The 21,875-nt window shown below is 36.0% G+C and overlaps 1 protein-coding gene across 1 annotated transcript; it reads left to right on the top strand.

Moving 5' to 3' along the window:
* Window positions 1-213: 213 nt before the first annotated feature.
* LOC101251754 (rhodanese-like domain-containing protein 11, chloroplastic) lies at window positions 214-20,131 on the top strand. Its single transcript, XM_004251971.5, has 10 exons — window positions 214-437; window positions 520-615; window positions 1,311-1,418; window positions 1,821-1,917; window positions 6,293-6,332; window positions 6,432-6,506; window positions 7,083-7,170; window positions 7,268-7,335; window positions 19,515-19,587; window positions 19,662-20,131. The coding sequence occupies exons 1-10, from the start codon at window positions 306-308 to the stop codon at window positions 19,743-19,745; spliced, it is 861 nt and encodes a 286-aa protein (XP_004252019.1). The 5' UTR covers window positions 214-305; the 3' UTR covers window positions 19,746-20,131.
* Window positions 20,132-21,875: the final 1,744 nt, after the last annotated feature.

The raw sequence follows: 21,875 nt of genomic DNA, 5'->3' as shown, positions 1-21,875 counted from the left end.
TAAGAATTTAATTAGGATACATATTTTTTTAAAAATTAATAACATTTTAACTAATATTTTTAAAATAATAAAGTTTTTACTATTAAATTATTAACTTTGACTAGTTTTGCTAATTTTTCCATAATAGGCCATAATATTTTACCTAATGCATGGACTATTGATGGTTTTTGTAACGTAGTCTCCTTTAAAATTAATAACTACTAAAAAGTTATCATTTTTTAATTATTTACTACTTCAATAAAGGGAAGAAAGAGTGGATAAGCTCATCTCCTTCTTTCTCTCTACTTAAAAAATAAAAAATAAAAATGGAAGCTCTTGGTCATGGGCTCCTACCCCTTGGTGCTGTTAGGACTTGTCAAAAAGAAGGAAGGTGTCCACTTATCGGTTCAATCCATTTTCTCAGCTCTCCATTCCCATCTACTCTAAAATCGTTAAAGGTTGGTGTGTCGCTGTATTTGTTCATTCCTACCATGTATTGACTGACAACTCTGAAATGGGGTTTGGTTTGGTTTGCTTCAGTATAAAAATAACACAAGGATGCAAGCAGTGGAAGAAGAATATGAGTTGAAGCAAATGAAAGATATGGCTGCGGCTAAGAAGAGATGGGATGCTCTGGTAGTGTGAAATGACTTCAAATTTTACATTTTGGTGTAATACAATTTTGTTAGACTACGCACATCGGGTTAAGATCGAATTACTCATTGCCAATTTGTTAACCGGAAGTAGGAGGCGTACTTTTGATGCAACTACTTATTCGTTCATTCAATTGAATAGATTATGTCATTCTCGTTCACAGTTTTGCATGTACTGGTTAAGCTTGGAAAATGTCTGACATGCAGCTGTCATTAAATAAAGTTCTGTTGCCCGTAAAAGCATCACATATGAGCACAAAGCTATCACACATGTTTGATGACTCCATAATTTGTATTACATGAATAATACTTATTCTGTGTCAAAATGTGAAAGTAAGGACTATGGACATGTTATGTTCTCCTAGGAACTTCTGCTCCAACAACTGACAACCTAGAGGAACTGGATAAGTTACTGCATACGTAGTTGCAACGATGTTTAATTTGGCATTCTATATACAACGTTTGTTATTGTAATTGAAACATGAAACATGTTTTCCGATTCCCATCTTCCTAGCTTAGGTGATGAGTTATATCGCAGTCTCAACTTATTAGAAAATGTATGTCATATAATCATTTAATTTGTGCTTTACAGGGACATCTTATGCCATGATTATCCTTTATTAAATTCTTCACTGTATAACTATGATAATAACATTTGTGTTTCCCTGTTTATTGTAGATCAGGGATGGGACAGTTAAGGTTCTTACTCCAAGGGAAGCTGGTTATGCAATTCAACTCTCAAACAAAATGCTGCTTGATGTTCGTCCCTCTATGGAGCGAAAGAAGGTGGATTCAACTTCCTTTCAAATATCACTTCTCTCTGTTATTCACATTTGACGAAATACAAGGCGAATCTAAATGGCTCAGCATAATTGCACCTACAGCTTTCCATTATTTATCTCTAAATCCTTTCACACAATCCTTACTTAGTTGTGCTAGTATTTGCTTAACTTTGCATGTCAGTGGCTATTCTTCTTTCAAAACTCCTTGCCATGGTTCAAGTCTGTTGTCTAAGATTATCAAAGTTTCTGATGTGGGACTACCAAGTTTTGTTGAATAAAGTTCCCTTTAAAACTCTGGGTTCAGGCATTTTGGGATATGAATTACATTAAAAGCAAAATACTTCCCATGTTAAATGATTGTGTTATTCACCATCCTGGTTATCATGATTTTTCAACTGTTTTGCAGGCATGGGTAAAAGGCTCCACCTGGATTCCAATTTTTGATGTTGATGCTAGTTTAGAACTTCGTACTCTTTCCTTGAAAGCAACAAACTTTTTGATGGGTAAATAAACTTCTCTTATGACACACAAATGATTCATTTTTACTATACTGTATCTTTATAATTACTTGGTGATACACAGACATATAGCTTGACTTTAGTCCAAAGATATGCACATCTGGTGATGAGAATCAGATCACTTGAATAAATAAGAAATAATGGGGAAGCTAAACTATGATTCAAGACAAGAATTGAAAGATATGTGAAATTCGAGAATAAAATCCCCAAATTTCAAGATAAAATGCTAAGAACCCTATTGGATTAAAACTAATTATGATATTAATAGATTCAATTCAAAAACTTAGATCAAAAGTGATCTAGACCCCTATTTCAAAGAAATACAAGACGACAATTAGTATAAGACTAATTACCTTTTTTTTCTTATTTGTGATAACTCTCTTTTTTATAAAAGCAGACTGATTTCTTATTATTTTAGGAAGGATACAAGAGAGTTTGTTGGTGAGGATTTTGGATATCACTTCGTTGGAGGTATTACAAAGGCTAACAGTTACAGAACTGAGATCAGAGAATCTCTGAGGGTGGTCAATTTCGGGAATCATTACTAAGCAATTATGATTTATGGGTAAGGGATTAAGGAAGCTAAGAGCTTTGAAAGAAAGCTTCCACTTCTCTATGCAGATCAGTGCAAATAATATCCCACAAATTGATAGAAATAGCCACTCAGGCCATCAGGGCCTGGTGCACTATCTTTGTCCATGTCAGAAATAGCCACTCAGGCCATCAGGGCCTGGTACACTATCTTTGTCCATGTCAAATGCACTATCTCTGATCTCTTGGATTCTAGGGATGGTTGTAAGCATGTAATTGTCATCATCATTTATGCATTGAGTGGTGCACCATTGCCTTGAACATTTCACAGTAAATTGTAAGGATAGCTGTGAACATTTCATGTAAATATCTCACAACTGCTTCTTCAATGCTTTCATTACCTTCAAGCTTCTGATTTTGCTCATTCATGATCTTGTTAATTGTTAATCTTCTTCTCCTCTCTACCTTCTCAAAAAAAAAAAGGTCTTCTTCTCCTCTCCCTTATAATTACTGTGAAAAATAGGCTGTGTTGGCATCCCCTTCCTCAAACGACTTAGCTCTTGCTTGTTTATCGTAATATTCTCCTGGATCTTGATATACCTTGTAATTCAACTTTGCATTTAGTTTTCTCCTATTTCAAGAGAATTGTCATTCACACAATTGTCCTCAAGGGTTCTCAAGATCACCAATAGCACCCCAAGATCCTTGAATGTTGTTGGCCATGTTGTAAGATCTTGCCAAAGTTCTCTTCTTTGTTCTTCAGTGCATTTAGGATAAACAATTGTGAGATGTATACGAGAATTATTGTTATATGTAGCACTTGTCAAGACATGTTGCTTTCTATCCTTTCTGATACAAATATCAGCTTCTGTAGTTCAGAAGAGCCATATTCGTTTGAGCAGCTGAAAGGCCCTGGTGAATTCCTAGGTTTTGTTTGTTTTTCTTAATCTTCCCTCTATCAACCATTGTTTCATTAAGGCAGATCAGAGACTGTGAGGCCCGTTCAACGTTAGAGTGGTTTAAAGTCCCAGATTGAATGGGGAATGGACGGTTAGTCTTCTTGTATGGATTTGGGAAATCCTTCCCTCACGAGCTAGCTTTTGGGGTTGAGTTAGGCCTAGGGGCCATATCTTTACATGGTATCAGTGCTAGGTCCATCTCTGATAGGGCTCCCGGTCAACGCTGTAGTTGGGCCTGGGGTGTTAGAGTAGGTTCAAAGTCCCACATTAGTTGTGGAATTGACTAGTGTCTGCTTATATGTATTTGGGCAATCCTCCCCTCACGAGCTAGCTTTTGGGTTTGAGCTAAACTCAGGTGCCATATCATTACAATTTACACCCTTATTCCATGATGTAGCATCAATCATTGGTAGCATTTAGGGTTATGATCTTATTGATCATCCTTGTTCTTTTTGTCATCATGTACTCTTGAATAAAATCCCCACCCTGTGAAAAATTGTTGTAAAAGGTGATGTTTTGCTGAACTGGTGTCCCTTCGGTGTAAACCCATTTCTTGATATTTATAGTTGATGTTAACTCTAGTGAGCTTATCATCTGACTGTGCTATCCTTTCTTCTCCTCTGTTGATCGTAGTTTCCATAAATTTCACATCATGAAAGACTTCATCATATTCATCTCTTGTATCCTCTGGTGCTGGATTCAGATCAGGTGGTTTGTGAATGGAATTGTAATCAATATCCTGGTTTCTGTTCTTGTCATGAACACCGGGATCTCTGTCTTCTCCTCTATTATCCTTATTGACAATTGTCTTCCCTTGTCCTTCCTTGGGAGGTTTAATGGAATCATGTGTTATTTTTACCTGTTTTCATTCTCTTGACTGCTCTATTCGGGTCTGCTCCATTTGGATATCTTGTCTCAACTCTCCCCTTGAATTGTAATGTCATTAGGAATAACAACTGTCTTGTTAGATTTCTTCCTCTTGTTCCGCAAACCTTTGATGTCTTTTGGATTTTTGATAACTAAGCTGACTATTTCTCCCCGTAGATCAGTATAAATGTTTCTGGAGTTGGCTAGTGTTCTACTTCTGGTACTTGTAATGCTTAGCCCAGCCTGTTGGTTCTTGATTCTTCCGCTTTCCTTCCTTTTTTGTGCTTTGTCCCATCTTGTGCTTCTTTGATGTTGTTGAGTATCCTGAGTATTATTCTATTCTTCCATATTCTCATTGGAGCAGCCTGCAGTGTCCATTACCTCATTTTCAGTCCCTTCCTGTAGTATATTGAAAGAATTGTTAATCTGTGTTCTGATATTCACTTCAGCGGAGTTGGCTTGTCAGAACATGTTTTTCCCTCTTTGTGTACCATTATGACCTATTCCTATTCCTCTTCTTCTATCCACATTTTGCCAATTGTCATCCTGTTGGCTTCAGATTCCGGCAATAGTTTATATTTGTTCTTTAGATTTTAGGCTACAAAATTCTGTTTTCACATAATGCCTTTCGGACTTGATATTTTGGCTCCAAAAATAAGGGAATAGGAAGTTCAAACTATTTAGCTTGGGTTTTCTTGAATCAGTTGTGGTGCAAGGGTCAAAGTGTCCAAGATCACATAATGAGCAATGCTAGTCAAGCGTGTTTTTATTGGAGGGAACCTAGTATCGAAGAGGAGTAAGAAACGAAGTGTTGTATCGCGATCCAGTGCAAAATCTGAGTATAGAGCTATGTCACAATCTACGTGTGAGATTATGTGGATGCATCATTTGTTATCTGAAATTGAATTGAAGCATCATACGCCAATGAAACTCAGGTGTGATAATCAGGCTGCTCTTCATATAAGCCCATATCTGGTGTATCATTAAAAAACTAAACACATTAGTTGATTGTCATTTTATTAGCGAGAAGATTCAGGAAAATTTGATTTCCATTATTTACATGAAGACGAGAGAACAATTAGCTGATTTGTTTACCAAGACATTGAATGGAACTCGAGTTACTTATCTTTTTGACAAGCTGGGTATGATCATATCTATGCTCCAGTTTAAGGGGGGAGTGTTACAGTATATGGTAACAAATCTCAGGGGTGATAGTAGAATATTACAGACTAATAAGTGTGATGGTAAAATATTTTCTTTTGTTTGTTTTGATTTATTTCCTTTTATAGGGTTCTTTGTAATTCTATAAGTACCTTGTATATTCATGAATATACTGATAACTTCTTCCGTTAGATTACATATGGTATTCCCTTGTTTTCTTTATCACTGGAGCTAGGATGACATGCATGGCGATTTTGGTTTTGGGGATAAAAACGACGGAGGATTGTCTCTTTTGGATTGTGGAATGTTTTTGCGTTGGTGATATCTAACACAAGGTTTTAGAAGGAGGACGTTTCATAGTAAGGTGACAAGGACTCAAATCAATTACCTTCTCTTTTGGAAGAGAGATAGAACATGTAAGAACTCTTTAAGTTATCCCGAGTGAATATCTTACTACCCAACATATGCTCTAGGTAATGGATCTAGAGATTAAAAGTAAGAAGTGGAGGACGAGGGCTTTATATGACCCTTGAGTGTTGAATTATTGATTTCCCAGCTTAATTTTAGGAGTAATTGATAATGTATTGATTATGTAATATTTTTTTTCCTTATTTTGCGGTAGGACTTATTTTATAAGAAGGCATTCTCATGGGATGTAAATTCATACAGAAATACAAGAAGCCTTTTCTTCTTTGTAGAAATCTTCAAAAGAAAAGAAGAAAGATTCCATGATGTTGTCAAAATGGAATAACTTTGTAAATAAAATATATACACGTCTTCTGATTGTCATAATACATTCTCTAAGCTTCTGATCACCAATTTATGTATCTTCTTCTTAATAGGAGGTTGGTGGAGTGGTGTCCCTGCTCTTTCTTACAACAAGTATGCTATAAACAGCCCCCCTTCTATATAATATTAAATTTGTTTTTTCATGTGAGTTCCATATTTTGACTATAAAGAATAAACTAATATCTTCTACAGAGAATTCTTATCAAATGTTGAGGAGAAATTTGCTAAAGATACAGATCTTATTGTGGCATGCCAGAAGGGATTGAGGTGAATTTATCTGTCTATTAGCTACATTTCAGATTCTCGTCTATGAAGTAAAATTCTGCACTCCAGTGGCCGAATACAAGTAATTACGGAACATTCCAGGTGATGTTTATCAGTACACTTCTGTTGCAAAGGAAGTGGAGGTTCATGCATCTCCATGGTGATCCAAGATTAGCACTCAAACTAAATTATGAGAATCTGGATTTTTCAATGTTGTCGAACATGAATATTCATTGAGCAATTATCTGATACATCAGGAATAATAAATAAAATGGAAACAAGATAAAATCTTATATCGTACGACTTCTGGCATCACCGGAAGGATCGAAACCACATTAGTAGTCCGACAATTTTTCTGTGTAGCATGACACTTGACTGTTTTCTTGCATATTAGTAGGAACAGTAGGAGAATTTTAATATATCTAGCTGGCTGAGTATCACTTTCTGAGGTAGTAAGCATCTCATGTTCTTAGTAGGTCCATGGTCAGAGAGATTAGGCACTTAAAGGTTCTTATGCTCATAATGAACCTGCTGATTTTCTTTCCTAACTGCTTATGCGGAGCCCTTTTTATCAGGCAGGTCCATTGCGGCTTGTGAGGTGCTACACAATGCTGGTTACAACAACATTTTCTGGGTTCAAGGTGGTCTAGAAGCTGCTGAAGAGGAGGTTCAAACACATCTTATTTTTTTCTGTTTTGCTTTAATAAATATGCATCTTTCCAGAATACAACTTCATAGAGACATTTCAATACAATTTGGATTAGGATCTTGAAAGAGAAGGACCTCAACCATTCAAGTTCGCAGGAATTGGTGGGCTTTCAGAGTTCCTTGGGTAAGTGCTTTTTGCTTCTTCCTGTACATCCAGACACCTTCATATTTTATAATGACTTTCTACTTCTGGTGTCTACAATTTTGATGTAAAACAGCTGTATTTCCTCTTTACAGTTTTTGAAACATATGCATCTTATGAAAGTAGACCAGTTTAATCACATATGATGTGTTGATTGAGTTAACAGATTTAGTTATAATTTGCTCCACCATTGAGCTGACAGATTTGATTATAATCTGATCCACAAATAAAGCTGGCAGATTTGTGTAAATATAGTATTAGAATATATTATTCTAGGAAAATAATTTAGATGAAATCCCTTGATTCAAGGATTTCCTAAGAATTAGGGATTGTTTAGTTTAATTAATCTTTACTTTGTTCTCCTATAAATACTGTACAAATACTATGAATAAAATATACTTTTGCAGTATCTAAACTTTCATGGTATCAGAGCGGGATGAAATACCCTAATATTATATGGATAAAACAACCTTTCACGAAGAGCACCTTTCTGAAACATCAACAGAAGACAAAAACTCTTCTCTAGAAGCTACTGCAGAAAATCTAATGACACTAGGAGGCAATACTTCTCACATGCCCTTCCAGTTAACTTCTCATCGATTAAATGGGAAGAACTATGTGGAATGTACACAATCCGTAAAGCTTGTAATCGATAGGCATGGAAAGCTGGGAAATCTGATTGGAGAAACGAAAAAGCCGGAAGTTGGAGATCCAAAGATGAACTCCTGGAGATTAGAGAATTCACTCGTGATTGCTTGGTTAATAAATTCCATGGAACCAGTCATAGGTAAATCTTATCTCTTTTTACCCATGGCTAAGGATGTGTGGGAAGCCGTTAGGGACATATTCTGATGTAGAAGATGCCTCACAAACTTTTGAGTTAAAAATTAAACTATGGCAAGCTAAGCAGGATGAGAATGCAGTACTACATATTATAATGAAATGGTGTCCTTGTGGCAGGAGTTAGACCAGTGTTACAATGATGAATGGGAGTGCTGTGTGGATAGTGTAAAAGCAAAAAAAAAAAAAGGGAAGAAAGTGAGAGTTTACCTTTTTTAGCAGGATTAAATCGAGAGTTTGCCGAGGTCAGGTCGCGAATCCTAGGAAAAAATCCTCTGCCCTCTCTTCGTAAAACCTTTTCTGAAGTTGGGAGATAGGAAACTAGGAGGAAAGTTGTGTTAAAACCTAATTTAATTGTTGAACTTTTCAGCTCTTGTAACAGTGAAGAATGGAGAGAACAAAAACAAAAAGCCACAGTGTGATCATTGCAAAAATATTGGCATACCAGTGAAACGTGTTGGGAGATTCATGGGAAACCAGTAAACTGGAAGAAAAAGGGAGTTGATAATCGTGGCTTCAATTTCAAAACGCGCAGGCCCTCCAAACAACTAATTTTGATCAAGGGCAGCAACCTTCTCCAGAAACGTCTCCATTTACAAGGGAACAATTGGAAATTCTGCACAAACTCCTTCAATCTCCACAATTTCGTCCTAATGCACCAAATTCTTATAATCTTTCCTGTTCTTTAGCTGAAATAGGTACTGTATCATCTGCTTTTCTTAGTGTCAATTCCAACCAAATAGATTCTTGGATCGTAGATTCTGGAGCTAGTGACCACATATGACTAGAAGTTCCCGTTTTTTCTCTACTTACACTCCTTGTGCAGGGAATAATAAAATCAGGATAGCTGATGATTCCTTCTCTGCAATTGCTGGAAAAGGAACTACTAAACTATCACCATCTCTTACACTTCATAATACTCTTCGTGTGAATTTCTGGAAAAGGTCTCGGGGAAGTTGATTGGCACTGCTAGAGAATCAGGAGATCTTTATTTTCTTGACAACGGGAACAACTCACTACAACTGAATCCTATTTGTTTGAACTCTAGTTTTGTTTTGAATTGTCACACCCGAATTCAGGTATCTGAATGCAATCAGCGTCGTTAACCTCCCAGAGGTCGCAGACAAGCCTCTTCTTAGCTTTCATCATATTCATATAGTTAAATTTGTGGAAAATTTAAAACTTCAAAAACATAATGAAGTATACATAGACTTCATATATTTTCTATATAGATTAATATTCTACTAAGCTCAAATCAAAACAACCATCTACAATTGATGAATTAATTCAAATCAAAAGATTAATATATAATGTAATAGTTTGTCAAAACGGCCTTAGTACAAAACTTCGAAATAAACGTCTGAAAAGAAACGCTAGGGACAACATTCACTAGCTATGTCTAAAGTACTAAGCTAGATAGATAAGTGTAGCATCCTCGAACATCAAGAGGACCTACCAAAGTTTGGAGATCGACAATCCAAACAACTTCGATGAATCTTTAACCTTGTCTCTGACCTGCACCTATAAAGATAATAATAGTATAGGGTTAGTACACACTTGTACTAAGTATGGGTGTATGCACACATACACATAAGGACTATGCATGATCAAGGAAAATTCTTCCTATAACAACATGCCATTTTTGGAAAGTGACATCACTAGACTTTCCTAATTTGTTATTTGTGAATTGTGGTATAAATATGACGTATTTTAATGCATTTAAAGCACACAACTCATTTTCTATATGAATACAAGACCTTAGAATCATCAACATAATTTTAGAACAACTCGAGCGAAATTTTTTAAATTTAATGCCCCAAACCCGAAAGCCCCCTTTTTGATACTTAGTTTTTTTTTTCCAGTCTTTTTCTACTTCTTGTTATGTAGTTCAATGATCTCCTTTGATCCTATGCTTTACATACAATTACAATGATTTATTGTAGTCCCATACCTACAATGAATCAAGTAAGTAATCCAAAGACTTAGGAAATGATTTGGCTATCCTTACAACAAGTTATTCTTTTCATTCTAGATTCGTTGGGCAGGAACACTTTATAAGCCAATCTTTATTGGCTACGCCACTTACTTCATCATTTTTCATATTAGGGAGATATGGAGCATTGATTAGCCATTACATTTTACTCCCCTTTATTGGCATAATATAAGAAGTCATTATAAGCCATTTTTATTTGGCTATGTCCATTTTCATGATAAAAGAAATCATTATTGGCTATGCCCATTATTTGTTGAAAACTTCATTCTTATCAAACACTGACGATTGATATTCTTAGCCTCTTACTTTCTTAGCTCACGTTGAACATACATCTCTTCTTCGTTCTTTCTTGCTTTCTTAAGGAAATTTTAGAATTAAGATCATGTGAGCTAACATGAAATCCAGTGTCTGCCCCACACCGAAAAGGGGTGATGCACCAATCCTAGTGAATCTAGATCATGTGAGCTAATATGAAATCCAGTGCCTGCCCCAAAAAGGGGTGGTTCACTGGCTAAAGTGAAACCAAGTCAAGTGTTCTCCCCACACTGGAAAGAGGTGGTTCACGGCTAAAGTTAACCGAATACTTTCTTTGAGCATTTAACCGACATAGATCATGTGAGCTAAACATGAAATCCGGTTTCTTCCCCACTCCGAAAAGAAGTGGAATCACCGGCCAAAGTGAAATCATACCTAGCTTGCTTAGGTGGAATCCACTGGCTAGTTCCTATGCTTGCAACATAGTTCGAAGACTAAGAGACATATGGAGACTACTTATCCACCTTGGTGGTAGCCTCATCTCATGAGACTTACATGTGCTGGCACAAGCTCATTGCTAGTCTAGCGATGCTTTGCTCAACTTTTTTCTTTACATCTTTTTGAGTTGACTCAAACATTATGGAAGCTTGCTTCTAGTTATGAGTTTTACTTAACTCTTTGGATAATCGAACCTCCCTTTCTTTACTTGATGAAATGTGATTTTTAACCTTACATTATCATCTTGGTGTTAATGAGACTTGTCTCGCGATTATTAACACCATCTTTTGTGAGTATCTTTAACATAGTTGTCTTAGGTGGAAGTGAGATCCTTTGACACCCCATTCTGGTCACTCTCATAATTTTCAGACTTTTAATTATGTTGTTACTCACCTTAACTCGTTTCATGTCATTTTGTAGCTTTATACCATTCTTTATAAAGTTTAAGAACTTTGTTCAATGTGGTTACTAGGTTCATAGTTCATTTGGAAAGGGTATGTTGAGACTTGTCCCAATAATTGGCATACCCTTGGTTATGAATTCAAAAGTTACCTTAGTCATATTTAGTTGGGTGAACATTAGCCATTCTTTCCATCATTCTTTGAAAGCAATATTGTAAGCCAATTTCATTCAGCTTTTTGGGCAAGACATTGTTAGCATTTTATTGGCATAAACCAAACTTTCACTTGAACAACATTCATTATGTTATCACTAACCACATCAATTAATTTCATGAATGTAATATAGTGATTCCCCAACATGAACCAGGCGAAAACTCAACATTTTAACAGTAACTAAATTCCATAACGATTCATCGTAACTCATATTCTCGAAACACAAGTAAACATTATATCATTCCTTAATTCGGGTAACTAACACTCAAATCATTCGAATCCAATCTATAGACCTCCAGTCATTAACAAATCAAGAACTTATAAAATCAGTTAGCACCACATACCAACATGTTCAAGATTACATCTATATACTTAAAGAATTGAAAAAAAGGGTAACTAGGGAGATGGATGTTCAACAATATCATTGGGGGACAACCCTAGTTTCGAAGTTCATGAATTCAAACGTTTGAAAAGTCGCTTGGAGAATGAATTCCATGAGAGAAAACCCATACCTTATGTAAAATTAAATCTACGAAGATCACCTTGCACGAAACATTGAAGAAAACCTTGAAATCGTCTAAGAGAAATCGAGAGAAACTTTTCTGCTTTTCTTTCGTTCGTTTACTGTTTTGCTTTGTGAGTTTCTTAGTGTTTAAACGTGGGTCTAAGTCTTAGGAAATGATCTTGACTCATTCAACTTAGGCTAGTTAAGTAAATTAAATAAATTAATTAACTAATTACTAAAAACCCCTCCTAGATTGATCAAAAATAGGAAAACATAACACTTAGTCAAATCTGAATTTTTTCCTAAGAATTTCGGCCTTTCTTTTGAATTTTTCCTTAATTAATTAATTCTTTAATTCAATTAATTAAGGGACCTAGGGTAATTACCAAAGTACCCCTAAGTCATTGGAACCATTACTAACCCTTTTGGACCATCATAGGTTAAGTACTAGGACGTTTCTTGAGTTATACTAGGTTAGTGGAAGGATTTCGGTTTGACCGTTTAATTTAATTAATTTAATTGCTAATTGAATTAATTAGGTGACCTAGGATAATTACTAAAGTACCCTTAAGTCGTTAGGACCATAACTTACCCTTTGGACCATCCTAGGTTAGGTATTAGGTTGTCTCTTTAAGGAGTTACTAGGTTAGTGTCACCCAGTTAAGTCTTAGGTTATCGGGTGTAATTGATAATTTATTTTTGTTTGTCCTAGGTTATATAGCTAGTTAGGTTAGTTAGTTAGAGTCTAGAGTTAGTTAGAGAGCTAGGCCCCACATGGTGGAACCCTTGTGCACGCTTGCCCCCTAACTACCTAACCGAGTTCAGTTAGGGTGGTCTTCTCCTTGGCCGTTTCTTATTGTCCCAAGGATCCTTACTATGACCTTGGGCACTGCTTAATCTACATGATCATTTTAAGTGGTCATGTGCTATGATACCTAGGCTTGACACTTGAATGCCTCGTATCTAATGTGTTGAATTGCGAATAAAGGTTGTTAGCTTAGGGTCTTCATTGCAGGTACATTTATTAAATAAGCTCATTAATACTTAGAAAAATTGGCTAACACCCTTTAAGTCAATATTTTCTAATATGCCCAATATTTCGCTTATTTGGGTATTCTATAGAAATTGGCTAATACCCCTTAGCCAATTTTCTATACAATGCCCAATATTTCTCAATATTGGGCATTGGAATGCCTATGTATCCCAATACGCATTCTTAAAGACCTATTTGGCTCTTTACTAGACATGTAATTTTTCGGAATGTTAGATGAATAATGGCATGCTTTGGCACTATAGGCTGTTACCTCAGTTATTTAGAAATAAAAATCAATCCTTATCCCAATGTGAATTTTGTGAAATGGCTAAGCATCACAGATTATCTTTTCCTTCTCAAAAATATCTGGCTTCAAAACCTTTTACTATGATTCATAGTGATGTTCGGGGACCATTTAGAATTTCAACAATGTTTGGGAAACGGTGGTTTGTAACTTTTATTGACGATCATACTAGATTAAGTTGGGTTTTTTTTATTGAAGGACAAATTTGAGGTTCAAAAAAATGTATTTGAGATTTTCTATGTCATGGTGGAAACACTGTTCAATGAGAAAATCAAGATTTTTCGGAGTGACAATGGCCGTGAATTTTTTAATGAACAATTAGTATGTTTTTTTAGAAAAACTGGGGTAGTACACCAAAGCTCTTGTACGGATACACCCAACAAAATGGTATTGCCAAAAGAAAGAATAGACACCTTTTAGAGGTAACAAGAGCTTTAATGTTTACTACAAAAGTTCCTCAACACCTTTGGGGAGAGACTGTCTTGACTGCTACTTACCTTATTAATAGGATGCCATCTCGTCCTCATGAATTTAAGACACCTTTTCAGGGGAAGTTTTCCTAGTTCTAGGTTAACTACAGATCTGCCTCAAAGAATTTTTGGTTGTACAACATTTGTTCATGTTCATAATCGTAGTAAACTTGAACTGCGGGCTAAGAAGTGTATTTTTGTAGGATATGTCCTAATTCAAAAGGGATATAAGTGTTATGATCCACATGCTAGTAAGATAATTGTCACAATGGACCTAACTTTCTTTGAGTCGCAACTCTATTTTACTACTCATCTTCAAGGGGAGTATCATGTAGGTGAAGATTCATTTTTTTGTGATATTGAGGAAACTAGATATCAAGCAAATGATGAGCCTAATATTACAATAAATACTGATGTGATAGATGTAGGAGAAGATATAGATAAGTGTGATCGAAGAGATGATAAGGACCAAAGTGACATGAATGATAAAAACTCAGAAATTGAACCTGAACTGTAGTGCCTTCAAATGACAAAAATAAAATTGGAAATAGAGAACAAAAAGCAGAAATTTAAGTGTATTCGAGAAGGAACCGAACTCAAGAAAAAAGGGCCGAAGATTCTCAACACTGCTAAAAATCAGTTCCATAAGACCTTACTGTAATTCAAGGTACTCTTCCAACTGATTCTACTTCTAATTGTTTAGATCTAGATGTGCCTATTATTGAGAAACGCAAAGGTGTTAGAAATACTTCTAAATATCCTATTTCTATGTTTGTGTCCTATGAAAAGTTGTCTCCTAGTTATTCAGCCTTTACTTCACAACTTTCTAGTGTGGAGATTCCAACAAATATGCAGGATGCTCTACAAGTTCCCGAGTGGAAGGAGGCTATTTTGGGGGAATTGCGAGCTCTTGAAAAAAAGAGACATGGGAGTTAGTGGATTCGCCCGAGGGAAAAAAACCAGTGGGTTGTAAATGGGTGTTCACCCCTAATTCAAATCAGACGGATCCTCGGAAAGATATAAGGCCCACCTAGTAGATAAGGGATTCACACAGAGATATGACATTGACTATCTCAAGACATTTGCTCCAGTAGCTAAGCTAAACTCGATAAGAGTTCTATTGACAATTGCAATAAATATAGACTGGTCTCTTCAGCAGTTGGATGTGAAGAATGCTTTCTTGAATGGACTGGTTCATCTATTGATAGGAGGTTTACATCTGGATATTGTACATTTGTTTGGGGAAATTTAGTGACATGGAGAAGTAAGAAGCAAAATGTGGTGGCTCGAAGTAGTGCTGAAGCTGAGTATCGGTCCATGGCACATGAAATTTGTGAAATATTGTGGATCAAGAGATTTTGGAAGAACTACGAAGACCTGTGAGTTCTCCAATGAAGTTGTATTGTGACAATAAGGCTGCCATAAGCATTGCTCATAATCCAGTTCAACATGATAGAACAAAGCATGTGGAAGTGGACATACACTTCATTAAATAGAAGATTGAAGATGGAAGTGTGTGCATTCCTTTTGTTCCAACAACTGAACAAGTTGCAAATATTTTCACAAAAGGTCTTTATAGAACTACGTTTGAGTCCTTTGTGAGCAAATTAGGCATGTTTGACATTTACATGCCAACTTGAGGGGTAGTGTTGAATGAGTTGGCGGATTTAGTCATAATCTGCTCCACCATTGAGCTCACATATTTGATTATAAGCTGATCCACAAATAAAGCTGACAGATTTGTGTAAATATAGGATTAGAATATATTTTTCTAGGAAAATAGTTTAGATGAACTCCCTTGATTCAGGGATTTCCTAAGAATTAGTGATTGATTAGTTTAATTGGTCTTTACTTGTTCTCTAAATACTGTACAAATACTATGAATAAAATATACTTTTGCCATATCTAAAGTTTCATGATGGTATCACTTATGCACTCTAACTGTATATCACAAGTTCTAGTGGCATAAGCATAATTTTTCACAACTGGTGTTGACATTTAAGGAAGTGAATATATGAATAAATTGCCTATTTATATCATATTGCACCCAAGGGTGTGGCCTAGGGGTTAGTGAAGTGGGCTGAGGCTCATTCTCCCATCAGTTCGTTGAGATGCACGCATGCTGGCCCCAACATCACCGCCAACATACCTATTGACATCTTACCAAGTGGGGTCTGGGGAGAGTAGAGCATACTCAAACCTTACCACTATGTGGAGGTACGGAGGTTATTTTGGAAAGGCAATAGGAGGGATGCTAGATGAGGGCTGGCCCCAACAACACAATTGTAAAAAATTAAATTAATTAGATGCAACTCAAATTCATTATAGAAAAAAGGGTCAAATATACCCCTGAATGATAACGAACCTTCTTTTTCATAATTTGACAGATACCACAGACCTACGATCGAGCACCAGAGCTGCACTTTTATACGATTCCAATTATATTTTATATTAATTTTATTTACCTAAATTAATTTTCAAACTAAATATGTATTCTACTATTTTCATTCAAAATTATTACATCGGCCCTCAACTAAATCGACTAAAAATTTGGATGACTTAAAAGTTACAATAAGTAATAAAACATGTCAAGATATAATTGAATTTGATTTCTTTTTATCATATCATTCTTAGAGTTAGAAAAATAAATTCATTATTATTCATAGAAAAATAAATTTGAAATAGTTATGTAAGATAAGGTAGGTAATAGTACTGTCGTGCCCCAAGCCTAAGCCCTAGGCGTGGCCAACACTCTATGACATTGCTGGTTCAAGCAAACACATAATATGACATCGAATATAGAACATTCTTCTAAAATAGGTTGATTTCATAGTTCAAAAATAAACTCTTGAGAATTTCCTCATGCATAAAGGACATAAGTATGCATGGGATTGTACTGTATGTAAAATGGTTGATAGAACTGAATGAATGAAAGATAACTGAAACGTGAAGTAAACTCATAACTTAAGCCCATAAGTAAAATATAGAGCAAGTTAAAAGCTTTTAAACTTTCGAGGCTAACCTTGACCAAAAATTCATCTTTCATTCATTAACTTCTGCTTGGGAGTTATCAAATAATCGACATAACACCATGTGAGCTCATGATGTCTGTTCATCGCCTGACAGGGAAGTCGTCCTATAAAATGCCAGGGCATAGGGCGTAACATGACACGTGGATCCATCTAGAGGAGTCGCCCAAACCAGCAATACAATCCTTAAGCTATGCAATCATATGTAGTTTCGGTTATTCATTGTCTAAACTCATATCTTCTCGATTAATAATAATCCTCCCAAAACATAACATGTGCTTAAAACCATCATTAGTTGAAAGGTTAAAAACAACAACATACCCCGTGAAATCCCACTAAGTATGGTTTGGGCAGGTAGAGCGTATGTAGACCTTACCACTACCTCGTGGGGGTAGAGAGGTTGTTTTCGAAAGATCATCGGTTCAAGTGAATCAAACCAATTTTTAAAAAAATGAAAAAAATGAAGAAAACATAACATTTAATAAGAAGAGCAGTGTTTAACTGTAAAGTCTACAAAAAAAGGACAATAACAACATCAAAATAGTGTTATAATAAAAACAGGATAAATAATATATGACCCGAATTACAAGGGTACAACTAGTACTATGACAGGCACTAACAAGCCTAAACCTTTCCAAGGCAAAACAACACTCTACTACTAATAACCTTCTACCTAATACACGACCTCCATTCCTTCCTATCTAACGGAGTTTCTGGAAGTATGCTGGACATCTTTGCTTGATGGAGGTCTCTTCCACCAACACTTTCCCTTCCTCATCCTTGATGCACTTCAGTTGATTCAAGTCGCGAGTCTTTCTCTTTCTCGCTTTTGCGAGCCTATACAATTTCCTAATTTCCACCTTTGCCCCCTAGATCAATATGCAAGCGCTTGAAAGCTGCGAAAACCGCTAACTTGGGCTTTTGATTTCATCATCTTATAGGCTTCCTTAACCGTCTGCTTCTCTTCCTCATCCACGTACTCCATCAACTTTGTATATGCAGCCTACTTTGCTTCTACTTTGCCTTACACTTCTCCATTTCACCACCGCATTCCTTGATGACCAGCTAAGTTACCCCTCGATACCCGTTGCACCTTTGTAGCTACTTCCCCAATGCAACTAGCTGTCTTATTTAACATGTTGTTCATTTTCCCGCTACTTCTCCCAGCCCCCAAACCAATCAACTTCTCCGCCATCTTCCGAGAAAGGGCAGGGGTCAAGCCACCCCATTTAATTCTCGGTGGATCATAAGGTCTTCATCCTCATCCTTCTTAATCTTCAAGTCCATTGCAAAAAGCTTGTGCTGGATAGTAAGATTCTCACTCAGAATAATCATATAGTCCTTACAAAGGCCTCTATCAACCTTCTTAAGGAGTGAGTAATCTATGCAGTGTTTTCTACCGTGCTACGAAAGGTAACCAAGTGGTTCTCTCTATTTGGAAAGCACGAGTTAGCAATTACCATCTCAAAAGCTAGCAAAACCCAGAAGGAAAGCTCCACCTCCATTCCTCTCCCAAAAAACCAAGCCTCCGTGAACATCATCAAAGCCACTAGAAGTTTCCTTGATATGGGTATTAAAATCACCACCAATAAAAATCTTCTTGGTGTTCGGTATAATTTTCACTACCTCATCCAAATTCTCCCAAAATAACTTTTTGACCTCCTCGTCTAGGCCCATTGGAGGCGCATAAGCACTAACAATGTTTAAAGTAAGCCTGCCAACGACTATCTTAATTATCATAATCCTGTCATTGATCTTTCTAAATCATAAATTCATGAATCATGTTGTGGAGCCTTGGTTCAAATCATCATAGTTTTTTCTTGAAAATCGTATCATTATATAGTGAAGCTTAACCTTTGAGGAAAAAATCATAGTATTATACTTCCCATAGAGAATTATCAAAAATTATGGTTCATAGTTAAAGAAGTCATATTAGAAGAGAACTTCTCAAGAGGAATCATCTAATCTAACTCTTAAGTGGAATCATACTTTATCAGACGCATGTTGGAATTTTAAACATGTGACTTTCTTGAACAGGGAATTAAACCAACACTAAATCAAAGTTGCATTTTTATTAGCAGTGACATTCGATATAGTATATAATTATTTTTATTTTCCCATATTAATCATATATATTTCTGGGATTAATTTTTTTGAAACCTCTTCATTGAACGTGCATCCGCCCATTGCAAGTTCTTTCTATCACTTTTAATAAACGGCACAATGTATGTCGGTACTCATCCACTAAGTTGCTGCTTAACTTTTGGAGATGGTCTTCTGATTGTATTTAAGCTTGCTTTCTAAATAGGATGAAATATTTATCTCTTCTTTATTAATGTGGTTCTATTATTTTGATGCAATAGATATACTAGCTATATGGGTAGCACATACCTCAAGTAAGGTCTCATAAGTTATTCATTTTTTCTCGTTAAGAAATTTTCACCATATATTCAACTTGATTGTTTTCCAATTAGAAGCTCATTTTACCGTTATGAGTAGGTGCGTGGAAGAAAGGCTTAGATCAAAGACTTGTACTAATAGTCATATAGTTTCAAGTCCCATTAACTTTTATGAGAGTAGTTTGCATTGCACTCACTTACAATTCTTTGGATATTGTCAGATGGACTGACCAACAGAGAGATGCTGCTGCTAAAGAGGGTTGGGGTTACCGATTGACTTTTTCTGCCCGGCTGGTAATTGGTTTTATTTTCCTTGGTGTGTAGAACAATGTTGCGGTTCTTTAGTGATGTAACGTTTTCTGTCACAGGTTGGATTAGTTCTTGGTGCTGATGCCTTGTTTATTGGAGCACAAAAAGTAGGACAATATCTTCAGATGTTAAGGTCTCACTGAGATCGGCTGTTGCAGCTTGAAGTTACATGCTGTGCAGCCACAAGGAAATGATTTTTCCTGAATCCAGGATATGTGTAAAGCGACTTCCCTAACATCCTTCATCTGAAGCTAGAAGTGTGAGATGAAAATCCATTCTCAGGGCCCGGATTCCTTAAATGCCTTGTATTTCTTGGAAACATTTTTAAAGTGAGGTCATATAATGCAGCGACCTGACTTCAAAAAAGTTGTTGATTCTAAATCTGTATTACTATATAGCTAGATCTGGGGATAACATCGAAATAAACCACTATCTTTCAAGTGAGTTTTCTTGCCCCCTATTTTGCATGAAAATACAATTGATGAGTATTTATTTGGATTATTGAATTCAAGTTTGCGTAATTTACAAATATGTGTCTTGGTATGTTCATGAAAAGCAAGGAATTTATGTGCCCTTTGTACTGTTTCTTGACTTTTCAACTCTCTTTCTGATTAATTGATGAATCAACCAAGTTTTCTATTACAGGTCCTCTACATGTAAACTTCTGGATGATGGTTTCAAATAGTTGGGTTGCTTTATTCAAAATCGTGTCTTCTCTTGTTTCCTATCATCACACTCATCATATATGTAGCAGCAAAGCTATGAAAGACTTTTTACAGCTTAATTCCATGCTGCAATCAGGCTGTTTGTAAATCATTGAAATTGTACCCCAAGAAACAAGCTAAAAATATTAAACTGAAAATAAATACTTCGATTAAGTAAACTAATACTAAAAATAGGAAATTGGATGATTCTTGAAGAATTAGTCAACATTCCCCCCTTTCTTCAAAATCACATACTCCCATTTGTGGGGATGTGATTTTGTATCATCAACTTGATTAATTCTGCCACAATTTCAATAAGATTATTGCAGCAATTACAAGATTGTGGATGAAGTGATCATTGTGGTTGGTTCTATTATGAAAAACAGGATTCTTTGTCATAGCAGTCACTGCCTAGTTGTCATACCAAGTTTCAGTCGGACGAATCTGATTTGTTGAATACGAAACATTTTTTACACATGTACCATCATCAAATACCAACTTCTGATTCATATTTATGGGCGTGGGAGAAGGACTAAAATTCAACATGTTGCACCTCAATAGAAGCTTAGAAGCATATTATCTTTGCGAAATAAAAATTTCATCCAAACCTTGTTTCATGATCACCTCAAGCCCAAGTAAATAATGCAGGATACCGAAGTGATACATCCCAAGTTTGCTCATCATGCAACTCTTAAATTAAGAAACAATAGATTCATAAGAGCCTAGATAATAACATCATCGGCATAAAGACATACAACAAAAAAATTACCATTACCTCGCTTCTTCACATAAAGTGTAGGTTCATTCTCACCTTTTATGCACTACTACTACTCTTGGAGAAAAAAAGATTTTTGTTATACCATGCACGTGGACCTTGCTTTAACCGTACAATGCCTTCTTCAATATGTATACTTTGTTCTTCCCTTCAGGAGAGATGAAGCCTTAAGGTTGGGCAGCATATACTTCTTCATGTAAGTGACTTTTTATGAAGACATACATTACATCAAACATAGGCCAACAAGTTGAGCAACTAAGGCTAGAGTAGTTCTAACAGTTTAAAGCGAGCTACTGGTGGAAATGTATCTTCAAAGTGGAGAGATGAAGCCTTAAGGTTGGGCAGCATATACTTCTTCATGTAAGTGACTATTTATGAAGACATACATAACGTCAAATTGGTACATAGCCCAACAAGTTGAGCAACTAAGGCTAGAGTAGTTCTAACAGTTTATAGCGAGCTACTGGTGGAAATGTGTCTTCAAAGTCGATCCTTGGTTGCTCGAAATATCCTTCGGCAGCAACTCGAGCTTTATTCCCTTTGACACTTCCATTAGCATTTTACTTCATTTTGGAAATTCAATTTGTCCTCATAACATTCTTCCCTTGAAGAAAATCAACCAACTCTCATGTTAGGTTTTTCTTAATGGCCTGAATCTCTTCAATTCTTCCATTCAGGTTTCTTGCTGGCTTTTTCATAACATGTTGGTTCAACAACTACAAGGAAAAACTGCAAAATGCATAAACGTCATTCTGTGATCGAAACTGTTAGTGGCGTTTTGCTAGATGAAGCCG

Source organism: Solanum lycopersicum, chromosome 12, assembly GCF_036512215.1.
Source record: "Solanum lycopersicum chromosome 12, SLM_r2.1".
Taxonomy (NCBI): Eukaryota; Viridiplantae; Streptophyta; class Magnoliopsida; order Solanales; family Solanaceae; genus Solanum; species Solanum lycopersicum.
This window is presented reverse-complemented; position numbering and strand designations above follow the sequence as displayed.